Source organism: Brassica napus, chromosome A2, assembly GCF_020379485.1.
Source record: "Brassica napus cultivar Da-Ae chromosome A2, Da-Ae, whole genome shotgun sequence".
NCBI lineage: Eukaryota > Viridiplantae > Streptophyta > Magnoliopsida > Brassicales > Brassicaceae > Brassica > Brassica napus.
Genome location: NC_063435.1, coordinates 9,196,423 through 9,212,751, shown reverse-complemented (window position 1 = coordinate 9,212,751; position 16,329 = coordinate 9,196,423). Strand labels below are relative to the sequence as shown.

The window sequence follows — 16,329 nt, the reverse complement described above, 5'->3', positions numbered from 1 at the left end:
TTAAAAGTATAATTAGATACAAGAATATTACAAAAGAAACTTAATAATTTTTTAAGAATATATATACATGAAGATATAATTATTACACAAATTAAAATATTACATCAACACTAATAGTCTAGTAATTTTTCTTCGAAACTTCTAAAATATTGTCCAAACAAATTTTGTATAACCTAAAATGGTACATTAAAAAAATTATGTAATAATGTGGTATTTTTCTTGTAGTTTAATATTTAATTATGTATTTCTATTTATAATTTTATATTTTAGTGTAAGATTTTATTAATTAATATTACTAGAATATTTTTATATTTGTGCTAGTTATCTACAAAAAATTATATGGATTTATATTAATTATGACAAATATAAAGAGCATAGTGTAAAATAAAAATAAATTTGAAGTTAAATTTGAAGTTTTACTTTTGGAGAAGAACGCCTTGAAACTTCAAATATAGAATTTGCAAGACTCTATAATAGAAAGTTTTTTTGGAGATGCTCTTAACCGAGTAATCGGCTGCCTAGGTGCATATGTTATGTGGCGATTAACTTCAAATCTTCTAATTTAATCGGCCAACATTTAGTCACACGGTTGAAATGATTAATCAGTGCAATACCGATTTTTAACAGCCTAATGAAAATAATTTTGAGAGTGCTGACAATTTTCCGGGTTTATTCATTGTTTAAAGTCACTAACTTTCATATATATCTTGATTACATTAGGTAATTTCGTAGCTTAAATCTAAAAAAAGAAAAAAAATATCTTTTATATATTCATAATTAATTTTATGGTTAGTTTAATAAAAAATATAGTATATTTTAAGACATACCAATCTATTTCTCAAAATAATCTAAAAATTAATATAGTCATAACACATGTCATAACTCAAATGTTGTAATGTTTCTCAAATAATATATAAGAAATTAGAGACAATGTTTTTAAAACCCCATCTGGACCTTGAATCGGATAACTTTCTTGGTCACGGGATTATTGGATTGACCGCAGATTGGTAAATTAGTTAATTTTAGTATATAATTATATATTAACTATTTTAAAAATATAAGAATTTTTTTATTTTTCATACAATAAATTTCATATTTAAATTTGGGTTCATACTTTTTATTTTTATTTTAACGTATAAAATATTTAAATTATTTAGTAATTGTTTTGTAAGAAGCTAGGACATATAATAAAACATAGCATGACTTAAATTTCGTAAGTTTTTAAAATCTAATCTAAATAATAAAATTAAATTTTAAATTCTAAATAAACCAAAAGTAAAACATAAAAATTTAATAGATTTTCGATAACAAAAATATATTAACATCAAATCTCATTAACTAATTTTGGTTGTTTCTATCATTGTTCACTATATTTTTTCAGGTAGTAAGTGAAAAATTCATGCAAGTCTAAATATCACATTAAAATAGTTTAGACTATATTAAATATAATTTTGCAAAATCGAATCCAATCCAATGACTTTGTTCACGACAAAATATTATTTATCTAGAAACATGTAAAATCAAGAAAAGAGAGAGGTAACAGCATGTAATTTACTAAAAAGGAATTAAAAACACAGTTTATATGATATAAGTTAGAATTTAGGATGCTTGAAAAAATGTTATTCACGATGAACAAAATAAGCAAGAGTTTGAAAAAGAAAAAGGAGATATAGAAGATATGCAACAGCAAGGAAAACGATAAGTTTCTGAAAAACTAAAAATTAAAAAGTTCTTATTTGAAATACAAAACATATTTAGGTGATGATTGTTTCCATTAGTTTCTGGTTTTAGTTTTTGGTTTTTAGATTTTGGTTTTAGATTTTGGTTTTTAGTTTTTAACTTTTAGATTTTGGTTTTTGATTTTCAGCTTTTGGTTTTGGTTTTTGGTTTTACTGTATTTTTAGTTTTTTTTTTATAAAATATGCAATACATTGCTTTAAAATAATAATTTTTAAAAAAATTACCATTAAAGTTTATCAAAATATAGTGGCTGTTATTTAAAATAAAAACATTACCATGTTTTAAATTATTTTACTTTTAAGTGTTATACTTAAATATAATTAATAAATATCTATAAATTATTAAAATTAAAATATTTTAAAAATTTGAAACTATTAATAAATTTTATTACATAAAATATTTTTCGTCTTTTAGAACTTGAATGGCTATTTTTTTCAAATTAATATAATATATTGTATTAATAAAATATTTTAAATTTATAATTTTTAGTTGTTGTTTAGTATGTATAACAAAAAAAGGGAAAATTACATGTTTACCACTTTCATGTTACCACTTTTCATTTTTACCACCACTAAGAAGACATTTTCAAAAATATCTTCTTTACTAAATGGCAAAAGACTCTTATGCCCTTATTATTTATATATATAATAAATCATTATTTAAATAAAAAATAAAAAAATAATAATAATAATAATAATAAAAGTAATAATTTTTTTTTATGTTTTCGAATTATATTTTTTTCAAATTCGAAATTTTTTATAATTTTTTTTTGAATGTTCTTTTTTTGAAGTTTTTTTTTCAAATTTCTTTTTGAAAAACGAAATTTATGTTTGAAACTATTTTTAAAATTTTTTTATATTTTTTAAGTATTTATTTATATATTTATTAGAATCCTAAATTTAACATTCCAAAAACCTTACCCCACCCCTCAACTCTAAACCCTAAGTCTAGATTAGTTAACCTTAAGGGTATAATTGTGTTTTACCTTTCATTAAAAGTGATGGTAAAAATGGTTAGTGTAAACATGAAAAGTGTTACTATGAATGTGCTATTTATGGCAATTTTCCATAAAAAAATTCAATAATTTATTTATAGATATTAATAAGTAATTGGTTACAACTAATACTGAAATTATCTATATTTATTTACATATATGAAACACATAAATTATTTTACATTAGTGTTAAATGATAAAAAAAATTGTATGGGAATTTTACCTTTATGAAAACATTATTTACTTAATTATTAATTAATTAAAATATAGTATTTTATACAAAATAAACAAAATTCGTTTTTGTATTGAAAACCCACAAAAGTTGGTTTTTGGCTTTTCTTCACAAATTGGTTGAAATTTTGAAAAACTAGTTTCCTAAATTTTAGGGAATCTATTTGTTAAAAAACTTGATTGGCAAGTGAAATGGTTTTTACAAAAACAAAAACTAAAAGCTAAAAACTTAATTGGATAAAAAATGGTTTTTACAAAAGCAAAAACCAAAAACTAAAACAAAAACTACAAACAATCAACCTCTTAATAAAATATTTAAAAATCTAAAAAAATGCTAAATAAAAATTACTCACTAGTTCATCTAGTGGTTCTACCAGTAGCTAGATTATTGGATTTAAGAGGTTTTAAGAGGTTTTAACAGGTTTTAAATTAATGGATATTTTAAAATCCAAGCTAGATCATTTAATAGGTCATCAGGTTTTGCCGGTCCGACCATGGATATGGATCGGAGTGACAACACTGATTTGAGGTAAACTGTTATATCTCATATCTGTTTTTTTTTCTAAAGTAGAATTACAATTTGTTTTTCTATTTATAAAGAAAGTAATTATATTGCTTAACTTTTATTCTATATTTAAAAAATGTTATTTAAAAAAATACATAGAAACAAGTCACGTTTTTACCTTATTTTTTTCTATTTACATACAAAGAATAAAGTAAAGTACATTGCCATTGTGGTTTCTGCCCTATACTATATTAAATATTTTAATCTCGTAATAACTATTTATTTCAAAACCTTTTACAAACTCGAAACCGGCCTTTGCTGGCTTCGCATTATGTGGCACTCAAATTATCCAGACGACAAAACACACAAATTATTTACAAACAGCTTGTCGTTCTCGTTTAAACATTTTCGCCGTCTTTAATTTATAAACGCAACCGCCCCAATCAAATCTTAAATATTTTCCTCACTTTTGATTGTTAAAATTAGAATACAAGCTTTTTCTTCCATTTTCAGCCATATGTTCCATTATTAGTCCTTGCCATATTCTTACGACATTATATTCACAATTTATTTAAAAAACCTATTAGAAACTTGCAACCGGCCACATTGCTGGCTTCGCATTATTGAGCCACTAATCGACCCAAACCAAACACTGAAAAATATGTTAAATCATTTTATTTTATTTTTTATAAAATCATCCTCAGATGATTTTATTCAAATTTTAAAATAAAAACTGACGAGAAACAAACATACAAATTATTTACAAAACGTTCGGCGTCCCCGTTTTAAACATTTTCGCGTTTAAATCATTCGCCGTCTTTAATTTATAGACGCAACCGTCCCAATCAATTCTTAATCATTTAATCACCGCTTCTCCTCAACGAAACCATCAGCCCCGATAACGACGTCAGCGTCCCACCAAGTCTCACCGTCAGATTCCGTCAACGCACCGTTAAACTTCCTCAAATCTCCCACGGCGATTTTCCCGCTGACGTCATCCCTGACATATAACTTCTCCACGCCGCCGACGTCAACTCCGACTATGTTCCCAAGAAACCTCCCCGGCTGCCTCCACTCCGCCAGCAACGCCGGCATCCTAAAACCAACGCGTGGATCACACGCCTCCACTTTAACGGCGTCGCTGCCTTTCTTCTCCGCCGTCAAGAAAAACGACGACGGCGAAGAAGAGCTACAGTTTCTGAGAAACGACGCCACCACATTGTTCTGTTGATCATCATCTCCGTCGTAGTCTCCGCCGTCTATATCTAAATGATCCCAAAGCTTCACGACTCCGCTCGACCCGATCCCACCGAGATCCGGCCACGAGAACAAATCCCCGAAGCTACCATTGAAACATGAGAAATTACCATTTTGCCCCTGGTCGTCATTACTGTAATAATCAGACCCTTTCACGCGGAAGCCTCCGTTGACCCATCCCTTATTATAGATAAAGTCAACATCCTTCTCGTCTTCGTCTTCATCATCTTCTCGATCATCTTCGTCTTCCTCGTCTGAAGAAACAGAGGAAGAGCAAGAAACATCGGAGTCGCTGTCGTAATCATCGAAAAGAGTTGGGGGAGATATCGAGACATCGATTTTTCGTAACCTAACAACTAAACTCTTGAGTCTTGTAATGAAATTTGTGAAATAAGCTAAGAAAGCAATAATCAAAGCTCCCCATTTCCAGAAACCGTAGGCTTGGTGTAGCTTTCCGATACCGGAAACAGCAACAGATCTGGAGAGAAACGACGGGTCGTTTATTGAGCTCATGCCCACTTCGAAATCTCTTATTATATTAATCATCGGAACCTCCATGGCTAAAAGTTTTTAAGCAAAGAAACAAAAAGAATAATTAGGCTAAAGAGAAAATGGTTGAGAGGAGAAAGAAGAAGAGGGTTGAATGCAAGAGGTGAAGTAAGTCTTATAAAGAGAGATGAGGAGCACGGTAACTAGTGGATGAGCGTGAGAGTTTTGTGGGCACACGTATGAAAGAGTGAGAAAGATAAGGTAACAATCGGAATGAGTTAACTTGTGCCAGATGGGTTCTATGTGTCTATCATTAAAGTGTTAAAACTATTATCTCTCTGCACCACAATAAAAAACAAATTTTCTTGTTTTTTCGGTGTTATTTTAGTAATTAAAATCATAAATACACGAGTAGTTCGAACCACCTACCACAATATAGCTTTATTTTAGTATTTGCCTTTTCCTACTTCACAATAATTGAAATCAGGTTTGGATTTGAGGCGCCCAAAATAATTGTGTTGGTGGTGGTTACTTTGTTAAGATGATCACTGAGGTCCTCAAAGAATAAGATCTTTTTGTTTTTCCTTATGAGCATTTTAAAACAATAATAGGATTATAATTTTATTATATGACAACTCATAAAATATGACAACTGTTTCCCGATACATATTTATTTTCTTATCATTATGTATTAAGGAAATTTTAAAATACATACATGACTTTTATTTTAGAAAGATACTTAAAAGTATACTAAGTACGTTTGACTATTATATGTGGCGATTAAATTTACTTTTATCTCTTAAAGTATGGTAAAAATAATTTATCATATTATGTTAAATTACAGAATTACAGAATTTTGAAAACATATGAATATTGTTTTCGGAAATCAGAAATTTTAAATTATATTAAAAACACAGAAAGGGTGCTAGAAACTCTCGTGGACCCGGTCTGAGACAATTTCGTATTGTAAGAACAAAGACATATTAACCACATATTTCCTGCCACGTGTCTCTCCTAAACGAGCGGGAAAACGAAATAGCATTTATAGCCATTACTTATAACTTATAAGTTGATTCCTACCAACATGAGCTGTAGATAGATTTGGTCCAGATGAATCACAATAATTTTTTATATGGTTAGATGCACGCCACGGTTTCTTCTATGAGAAGGTAACATCATCAGATCAAATCTTTACTTAATAGTTGATTAGGGGCTTTACGTTTTCATCTTGACTTAAAACTTGTGTGTTCAACAAAAGAATTCAAAGCAAAGTCTATTTTGTTTTACTTATGTAAATGTTGGACTTTTCTTTTGGGATAAAGTTATAGGAGTAGATTTTAGTGCAATTTTTATTTTGAAGATAAGATTTTTCAACAGCTAATTAAGCTTATCCTCTCATGATGGTACATTACCCTTACACACCGAATATGCCAGAATGGTGGCTTGACTCGATCCAATCCGTTTATTAGTGAAGGTATTCTTCTACCCTACAAATAAATGCATAAATGGATTAGTTTTTTTAAGCTATTGAATGGGTTACACTAGTAATGTGTTACCGATTTCTAAGGTATTGAGCTCTTTGAATGGATTTTTATGTTACTACATTTAATTATAGGGACGTGTAAATCATGATTTTCTGATTAAACAATACTCCAAGTTTAACACATCAATGTAAATTATTGCAGTATTTAAGATTCATTTTAATATTTATTAACTTTTGTCATTTTATATGATCTTTTCTTATTGAGATAAGATGTGTAAGAGAGGGGGGGGGGGGGTAACTATTTAGTTAACACTTTTTTGGTAACTCTCAGTATAGAATACTCGTTCAGATGAAGTAGACAGTAATGATAAAATTTTGATAATGATGAGATTTGATTATTATGCATGGCAATAATGTGGAGTCAAGTTGAGATGCATGTTGTAATTTGTAAAGTGAAAGTGCAAGAAAAGTCATCCATTAAAATGATTTTATGATTTGGATAGGAAAATTATCAAGGAACGAATGTTTTTGAGAAAACTCTGAAAAGGAGAAGCCACCAATTCGACAGCTGGAAAAGGGTTTCAGAGTTGGGCCAAACGAATTTCAGAAGTGACCCACTTGGATTCACTATTGATCCAAATAAATCAAATCAAATGAAAATCTCTTCTGCCCAACAAATGAAAATCCTTCCTCTTTTGCTTTGTTTCCAGCCTAATCATAACAATAAGCACATCCAGGGATGTTAACTAAACAATTTTGGCCCGGCCCAGCCATATATGATACAAACCCGATCCTATTTGAATCCTATGAATGAAAGAGCTAGATGGTGACCAAGAAAACGAAAATGAACATTCACCAATTACAAGAAATAATTCAATTCCTTATCATTCTTATAAAATTACATAATTTACGAGGAATATTTTTTTACTAATATTCTTCTTATTATTTTTTCTGTAAAAAATAATATAACAAAATTATTTCTTACTAAATTTAGAAAGGAGCAATAATTTCTATTAATTCCTATAATTTTATTCTTCTTTATTCTTTTCATATTTTTTCATGATGTTCCTAAAATTGTCACCAGTTAAACCCTTAGTCTATCATATTATAAGTACATTATTTCAATTTATTTTCATTGTAGTAAATACTAATATTTTTCTGTTAAAGTAAATTTATTAAAAATTAATAATTTATATGTTCACAAAGAGTGTCATTTTGTGTATTTAGTAGTTCTTTTGTTACATTTTTTCTGTTTTCTTTTGTTATTTAGAGGTGGTGTCATAACTTCAAAATATGAATTCATATTTCTATCAATTGGTTGTATTTGAGTATTCAATCCTTTGTGACATTTCTCTGGGGTTATATTTCTATTTATCATTTCATGACACAATATAAAATAATAATGGGTATTTGCAACAACTCGTAGTATTTAATTTGAAATATGTAGAAACCAGGTTTACAAGACTCAAACTTAAGAACACTACCAAATACACAATTATTTTAAAATATTATGAATCAACTAATCTTTGGCCAAATTGGCATCAACAAATTATGTAAAATGCAGCCGAATGCATATATTTGATGGGCTTGTGCGATGGCTGACCCTCTGCCCTCAATAGCCAATGTAAAAACCCGATCCTCTGCTCTCAATAGCCAATATAAAAACCAGGTTTACAAGACTCAAACTTAAGAACACTACCAAATACACAACTATTTTAAAATCGTCTGAATCAACTAATTTTGACAATTGGCCTCAACAAATTATGTAAAGTACAGCCAAAAGCATAATTGATGGGCTTGTGCCGATGACCGGCTCTCTGCTCTCAATAGCCAATGAATGAGTTGATCAATATATGATATGATTACTCAAGGAGAGATACGATTCAAAATTCTAGATTTTGTGTTAAGAATTAGTTAAAACTAGTGTTCTGTCTCGTACTACAGCACAAAAATTAATTTGCACAAAAATTAATTTGCATATTTTATGAAAATCTAATATATACAATAATATTGGTCGAAGATCCAATGAAGTAACTGATGAGATCCTCAAAAAAGTTTCCTACCTGATATACTGTTGTTATAATCTGATCCAGTAAAATGATGTGGATTCTCTAGTCTAGTGTTGTATTAGAAGAATACACTCATTTGTACGCACATCGTTTTATCTTTTTGTTTTTGTTTTTATTGACTCTTCATATTTTACATAATACTTGTGTTAATGGTCCACTAATCACGTGTTCACTCTTTTTCTATACAGAAGCATCACCAAAACATGCAAAACTTCTAATAAATTAGAACTTTTTGATTGAAGAATATACCTTTCTAAAGATAAGCCATAAAAACTAATTTAAAATAGCCAATTCTTTATATAGAGAGAATGTAATTATTTTTACTTCATTTGCAAATATTACTCTGGTTTCCCTGTCCTTTAGAAGAATTAAGCTCTGAAAAAAACAGACTGAAGTTACATCTTCTATCTGAATCATGTTAAACGAATCAAATGATATTAATTTGAACAGAATAGAAAAAGAATATGAATAGAGTAGTCACAGACCTGTACTGATTTTTGTTTATATACAAAAAAGCTGGGAAAATTGAATATGAATCGATGGAGAAAAAGAGAGAAAAAAAAACAGTTATGGAAAATTATATAGTAGAAAATGAAACAGGTTGAAGTCATATCATGATTTGAGAAGTTATATATGACGTGAAACCGATTCGTAGATCAAAAGTTATGTAGGAGAAAAATTGTTTGAAGGGGTGAAAACTAATTTTGAACGTGGGATGAGATCCTTTGAGAAAATATAGGAGTTTAATTATATTTGAAGTTGCAAATTTTGGAAATTACGTGATGGTTTTTTTAGCCTTTTTAGTTTTTTTTTTTGTAAAACAATAGCCATATGTCATTATTTTAGTGGTCAAGTGACTTGTGCTTTAGTATATAAAAGATACATAACAATCAAAACCACTTTGTTTGACCATATATAGGCCCAGCCTTACAAAAATTGGGCTGGAAGCAGTAAAAAACGTGAGTTTTTTATTTAAACAAATAATAACTAGACAGTAACCTCTGATGTATGTGAAGTGAAATAGTTTATTAGATTATTTATAGTATGATGTACTAAGAGATTTGTCGTATAGCTTTTTATGAATTAATATTCATATATCTGTTTGGATTCATTTGATCTTTCAAATTTTCAGAGTAATAATTTAAATCTTATTTAAATATTTATAAACTTTGGTTTAAATTTGGTTCTAATCATTGTGGGTTCGGTTCGAATTTGAGTTCAAATACCCATTTTAATTACATATTTTTTTATAAAAAAACCGAAATATACCTAAATCCTCAAAATCTGAAAATAAAATAATATAAAACATACACATTTGAATAATGTAAGACTAACTATTTAAATTGACATAAAAATTAGTTCAATTAAAATATTTGGATGGAGAACAAATAAATGTTATTAGTATTTTAAACATTTACTGTTATTTTTAGATATTTACTTGTGACTATGTTGATAATTTTGAGATATTTTCATATTTTTGAATATCTAATAGATATAATTTTAAAATAATTAATATATTTTAGTATCCAAAATATTTTAGTTTGGATTAGTATCGAGTCTGGTTATTTGAATATTAAACTTTTAGATCCATCTGAATATATTTAATCAATTTTAGTTTGTGTTTAATATTACTTTCAAATCTAGTTCGATTCAGTTTTGGATCCAGATTAGTTGATTAAAAAAAGTGTGCGGACACATTAAATTATCTGCGGTGGAGTTAAAAAATTAGTGTGTAAACTCATTAATTATTAAATAATTGTGAGACCGAAATATCAGCACACTCAAATTGAAATCAATGTGAAGCTACCACATGGTAAAATATAGTGTGAACACATTAATTACAAATATTTTTCTTTTAATATATAAGAGATAATGAAAAGTTAAAAAAATTAGTATGTGAAATTGAAATTAATGTGAGGCTGCTACGTAATTAATATAGCGTGAACGCATTAATTACAAATGTTTCTATTTTATATATAAGAGACGTCAGAAAAAAAATACATATAAGACATAATGAAAAGTTAAAAGTGATGCTAATCAGGTTTGAACTGGCCACCTTTTAAAGCACAAGAGCAACATAACAACAAAAGGTAGCGTTGATTTTGAAAAATGGGTGGCAAAATATAGATATCCTAACAAAGCTTTGGCGGAAAGCATATGCTTCTATGGCTTCTAATCAGGACCGCTACTGACCACCTGCTACTGACCACCTGAATCTGGCTATGCAGTCTAATATTAGACTGTGTTTGTTGAACCAAAAAAAAAAAGACTGTGTTTATTTGTTAGATATTCTTATGGAGGTTTTTTTTTTTGCAAATCAGTGGCATACGAAATAACTACTAGTCATCAAAATCACAAAAGGTACTGTGTCTCATTCCAAAACGCACTAAGAAGACGAGAATATTTAAAGCTGAAAAGATGAATCTAAGACCAGAAACATGTGGCTCTCATCAGGTTTCGCTATGCACATTGAAGAAAGTACAAGTGCAAACAACATGAGAAAGAAAAAGGAATCGAATAAAACAAACACTTTTTCTTTTTCAAATTTTCGGCAATGACACATTTGGAATTTCATCGGAAACTACGTCCTTAAGGTCCACATAAATTCCATTCAAAGCACGCACTTTTGAGAGAAGAGACTGCATCAAAAGAATAAAAAAGACAAATCAAAGTGTTTTTGCGTTTGATTCTCATTTGGAAACAGCTATAACGAGGCACGTTGTTATTAGCTCAAGTTTTCAATTTCGCAAATCCATGGCGACGCTGCAGAGAATCAAGTTCCTAGCGACGCAGTGTGGAATTGCACCGAGCCCGACAAGAAGTCCAAGCCCGAGGACAAGTCCGTTGGTGCAGTTTCGTCGCAAGAAGACAACCTTAAAGATGCTTCTGAGTCTTATACCGCCTAGCCGCAGAGAGCAGCCGCTCATTCATCATGGCCGCTCCTTGGCTGCTGACAAGGACGTAGCTGCGCGCAAACTGCGAGACTTATTCGTGACTTCGTCTCCCGTAGAGGAAGGAGAAGAGAAAGAGAGACCGAAAGGGAAGACAAAAGAAGAAGTTCTTGCAGCCATGGCAGCTAAATTAAACGCAGCTGCTAGTTCACAGGTGGGGAACAATGCAGCACCGGTTTGGTTTAGATTCAGCAAGCGGCTTCTCCAGCGAGCTTGGCGTCCTAAGCTTGGTACCATTCCTGAGTAATGTATAACCAGTTTCTTGTCTTTCTTATGTGACACTCAAAACTAATTTGGAAACCATTAGTTTCTCTATGAAAAAAGTATATTTATGCTTTCATCAAATCTCGTATCTCGCCAACAAACTATAAGTTTGAATATATCATAAGAGCATCTCCAACAATCACCTCCAACAATCACCTTAGTTTTGAATGGGAAATACAAGAGGTTGAATGTGTATTGCTCCAATAATGGTCACTTTTAATTTGTTCTTTTAAAAAATTGATATTTACATTTTGAGTCCTTAATATCATTAATAATTTACAATAATCACTATTTTTTATAAATACATATAAAATATTAGTATTTGACAAATATTAAAATAAAATATTTTGAGAAATATATAATAATAAATACTAAAATGTAACTATATATCAATAATATAAAAGTGCTAAATAAAATATTTATGTGAAAATATAATGATAAGCACAAAAATGTGATATTAAAAAATTATTCATGAAATTATTATTATATATATATAAAGATAATGATTAAAGTTTGAAGGTACAATGTTACACCCTTAAAATTTGAGAGGATCAATGCTTGTTGGATGCAAAATCCTAAAAAATGAGAAGACACATAGCGACTGAAGATGCTCTAATAAAACAAATAAACTTTTATATTGAAAACTTCAACTACTAACAGTGACCAGAAACGCATAATAGATCATGAAATATCAAACCTCTTAAAGGATTATGTTTTTGATCTTTAGTACTTTCTATGTGTGAAATGTTGGTGTAGTATTGTTGTGGGCACGAAAGCCGACTTGACCAGATGGTCGAAGAAGCTTGAATCTGATCGACCAAAGATATGGTTGATATATCGATATGTATGGAATCTGACCTTATAACCTGAAAACAAATAGAAATTTGAATAGATTCTGATGATAATAATAATAACAAGAAGAATGAAAAAAGAAAATAAAATAAAAATAGATAAAGCGGTATCAAGTTGCTGGCACACTCTCAGCTTGATCAAATGGTGGTTGAAGTGGATGCGATAGAACTGATGAATAGATGATTGACTCTATCAATCAGTGGGTCGATTGACTCTCTCAATCTGTGAACTAAGTGTGTTTGAATCACACAAACAATCTGAAATTCGCGAAATCAATAGAACAACAAAGAATCACACTTTGAATTCTAAAGACCAATTTTTATGCAAAGACTCTTCTTTGATAAAATAAGAACAAACTGATTTTATTACTTAATGATTGTAAGGTTATTTGTACAAAGAAATAGAATGAGCTTATGTAAGTCGTGGTCTTTCTCAGAATTACAAAACTAAAAAAGAAAATCAAGCATTTAAAAACTAGCCGTTGGAGCTTTTGAGGGATCTTAGCTCCAATTAAAGAACTTGAGTCTTCTTCCTTGGAGTCTTCCTTATTGATTTAAGGTGCTGATCTCGTGCATAAACTCAAGGGAAAAGAGCTTTTGGGTTTTGAATGTATGAGACTCCAAATAAGGCAAACATGGGCAAGAATATATAGATCCTATGCTTGCTGGTCCATGATATGATGATGGCAAGTGCTCATGGGTGGTTGGATTTGTATTATGGAGGTCTTGGTTCAAGTAGTAATCCTCCTGGTTGAGATAGATTGGTTTGGAATTGATTGAACCGAAAGATTTTCTACTCTTTTCTTAAATGGCTCCGGGTGGGTTGGATGTCTTCTTCAAGGATCCATAACTTCTTGATCCGTAGAGATTTTCTGGTAATTCCAAACCTCAGTGATGAATTGATGAGTTGAACTTCTTGGAAAAGGTTTTCATGCTAAAGCTCCTTTTGGTTGTCGAGATATGCTCCTTGGACGAAACCTCAATCGCTAGATTCTCCTAGATGGCTTGTGTGGACGGTTTGGTGAGACTCTGATAAAGCCACAGATTTCAGGACCACAACAAGTATTTTGTTTAAGATTATGATTTTAGTGCTCTATATTTTTCTTATGTTGTATGTTAGTGAAATTTTCTGCATTTTTTTCCAAAAGTATTTGTGATACTGAGAGAATTACTGATTGTCAAAAAATCTTTGGTAAATACGAAATAACATAAATAAAAGAGAACCATAACGTTTGTTCCAGTTAAGCTTCAAAGATGATAAACTTAAGACACAATTCAATAATAAAAAAAGAAACTAGAGACTTATTTGGTAGGCACAAAACTAATGAAAGATACTCATTTCAGATCAGGATGCAAACACATTTTTGGTTTGAATATCATTATCTGGAATGGATCGAGAAACATTATAAAAGTTGAGTGTAATATACAGAAACACGTGGGTGAAATTAGTGTGTCCGGTAAAGAACGGGGTGTGTTACATAAAAATTACAATACAAGGCCCCGTGTGATGGATACTCGTTTTGGAACAAAATGCTACCACATGTTGTCTCTGATTTCGACCACTGTCCTGTTGAGGCACATGTTTCTTTTCATCTCTGGATGAAAAACTAATTATGGTAAAGATCTACTGAAAAAGTAGTGGTCACACACAAGATGTTTAAAAGTGTTTCAGAAAGAATGTGATTGTGTTAAGGATCTATATCTGGATTAGAGTTTCTTAAGATGAACTGATTTGTGACAGCTATACTTGACTGAGAAATAGCTACAAACTGGAGCTGGTGCATTGATTTCATTAAACCCTGGTGACTAGCTGTGGAGCAAGTATGTACAAAAGTGATTTTCTCAGACACAAGAAAAATGGTGGCGACCGTAAAAAATGAGTTTTTGTAAATATATGTTGATAAATTTCTCGATGAACAGTTATGTTGATTTTTATGGGGTCCTTACATCTCTTTTGCCAAAATCTCATTGATCAACATGTTGAGTGCTTGGATAACTTCATCTCTATCACATGTGGACCATCAAAATTAGACATTTCTTTGGGTCAGGAATGTTTTTGTTTAAGTGTGCTAGAGCTTTGCTAATTTCCCACTTATAATGAAAAACTCTTCCTTGTTTCACATCTTCATCAAAGTAGCCGACACACTCTCATCTTGATTTGTGTCTCTCTCCTTTCAAATCGTAACATGTACCATGTTCGCTGGAGCACTCAAACGAATCATGCAATTAAAATCCTAAATCTAATAAGTGGATTTACTCAGACATGATAACAAAAACGCAAATCATATTCTAAATAAATTTCACTAAAATATTAAGATAAAGAATATTATAGTTCAAAATCAAGAAGGAGTTATGAAGTTTCTCTCCAAAAACTCTCTAATATCAGAGACTAGATTATATAGGTCAAAACACGTTCGAAATTGCAAATAATTCTAGACTTTTTTGGTAATTCTTGAAAACTTGATAAATCATGTCAGCTTTTTTGTCTATGTGGGTGTCGATCTACTCAAGTCAAAAATACAGACTCTAACTTGATCTTTTTAGCATTACTTCACTTCATAATTCAATATGTTCTAGAATCTTTAAAGTTGTATGGAACATACTTAAACCTATAAAAAATACTTATAAAGATTCTAAAAATGACTCGAAACATTTTTTCCGTCTAAATGTTATTTTATTTCAATATTGTCTATCAAAGACAATAACAAAACATCTGATATGATAAATCATATCAAAAAATCCAAAACAAGCTTTTGAGAAACAATCTAACCGGTAAAAAAAGATCTGACAAATACTACTACAAAAAAAATCAATGATGAAGCCCAGCCCGAAATTTGGTTTGATGATGCCAATACATTGATATAAAAATGATCTCGTTTCGTGCTTTTTAACAGTCAAAGTGGTTTCCCATATCACAACGTGCTGCAGTCACCTTCATTGCCTACACGATAAAAAAAATTCCAGATAAAGATAGATCCTTTTCTTTGGTTAAAAATGTTCTAGAAGAAATCTCTTCCGAAAAATATACTCTAAACCCGTTAAACAAATCTGTGACAACCATTACAACAACAATCAAAGCAAAACGAGTATATATCTTCGATTACAAAAGCTGACGGAGAACAAAAATATCCATGTAAACTTACAACAAATCACTTAGAATAAAACCACAATACTAGAAAACACAGAAGAAAAGTCACCTGCGTAGACTCACACAAAAAAAAAATCTCCTTTTTACCATGCGATATAAACTCGAAACATAACATCTAATCTATTAATTTAGGGTTCTATTTTTATCTACCATTAGTAAGTCATAGTAAGACCACCTAAAGAAATAGTTAATATGACATATTTGATTATTTACATTACTAATAAACCAACTATAAATTTGAATTTTATTTTTAATTATAACAAAATCTGTTGAAAAAGAATCTAACAAAATCTTACTTAAAATTTAAATATTTTTATAAAATAACATATTAATTAATTTCGTAATTA

At 29.9% G+C, this 16,329-nt stretch overlaps 2 protein-coding genes across 2 annotated transcripts; one reads left to right on the top strand and one right to left on the bottom strand.

Annotated features, from left to right (window-relative positions):
• Positions 1 to 4,130: 4,130 nt before the first annotated feature.
• LOC106393085 lies at positions 4,131 to 5,419 on the bottom strand. The gene has a single exon (XM_013833834.3). It carries the CDS (start codon positions 5,283 to 5,285, stop codon positions 4,335 to 4,337), a length of 951 nt encoding a protein of 316 aa, XP_013689288.2. The 5' UTR covers positions 5,286 to 5,419; the 3' UTR covers positions 4,131 to 4,334.
• A 5,813-nt stretch (positions 5,420 to 11,232) lies between these two features.
• On the top strand, positions 11,233 to 12,064 carry LOC106420266. The gene has a single exon (XM_013861126.3). The coding sequence runs from the start codon at positions 11,523 to 11,525 to the stop codon at positions 11,964 to 11,966; it is 444 nt and encodes a 147-aa protein (XP_013716580.2). The 5' UTR covers positions 11,233 to 11,522; the 3' UTR covers positions 11,967 to 12,064.
• Positions 12,065 to 16,329: the final 4,265 nt, after the last annotated feature.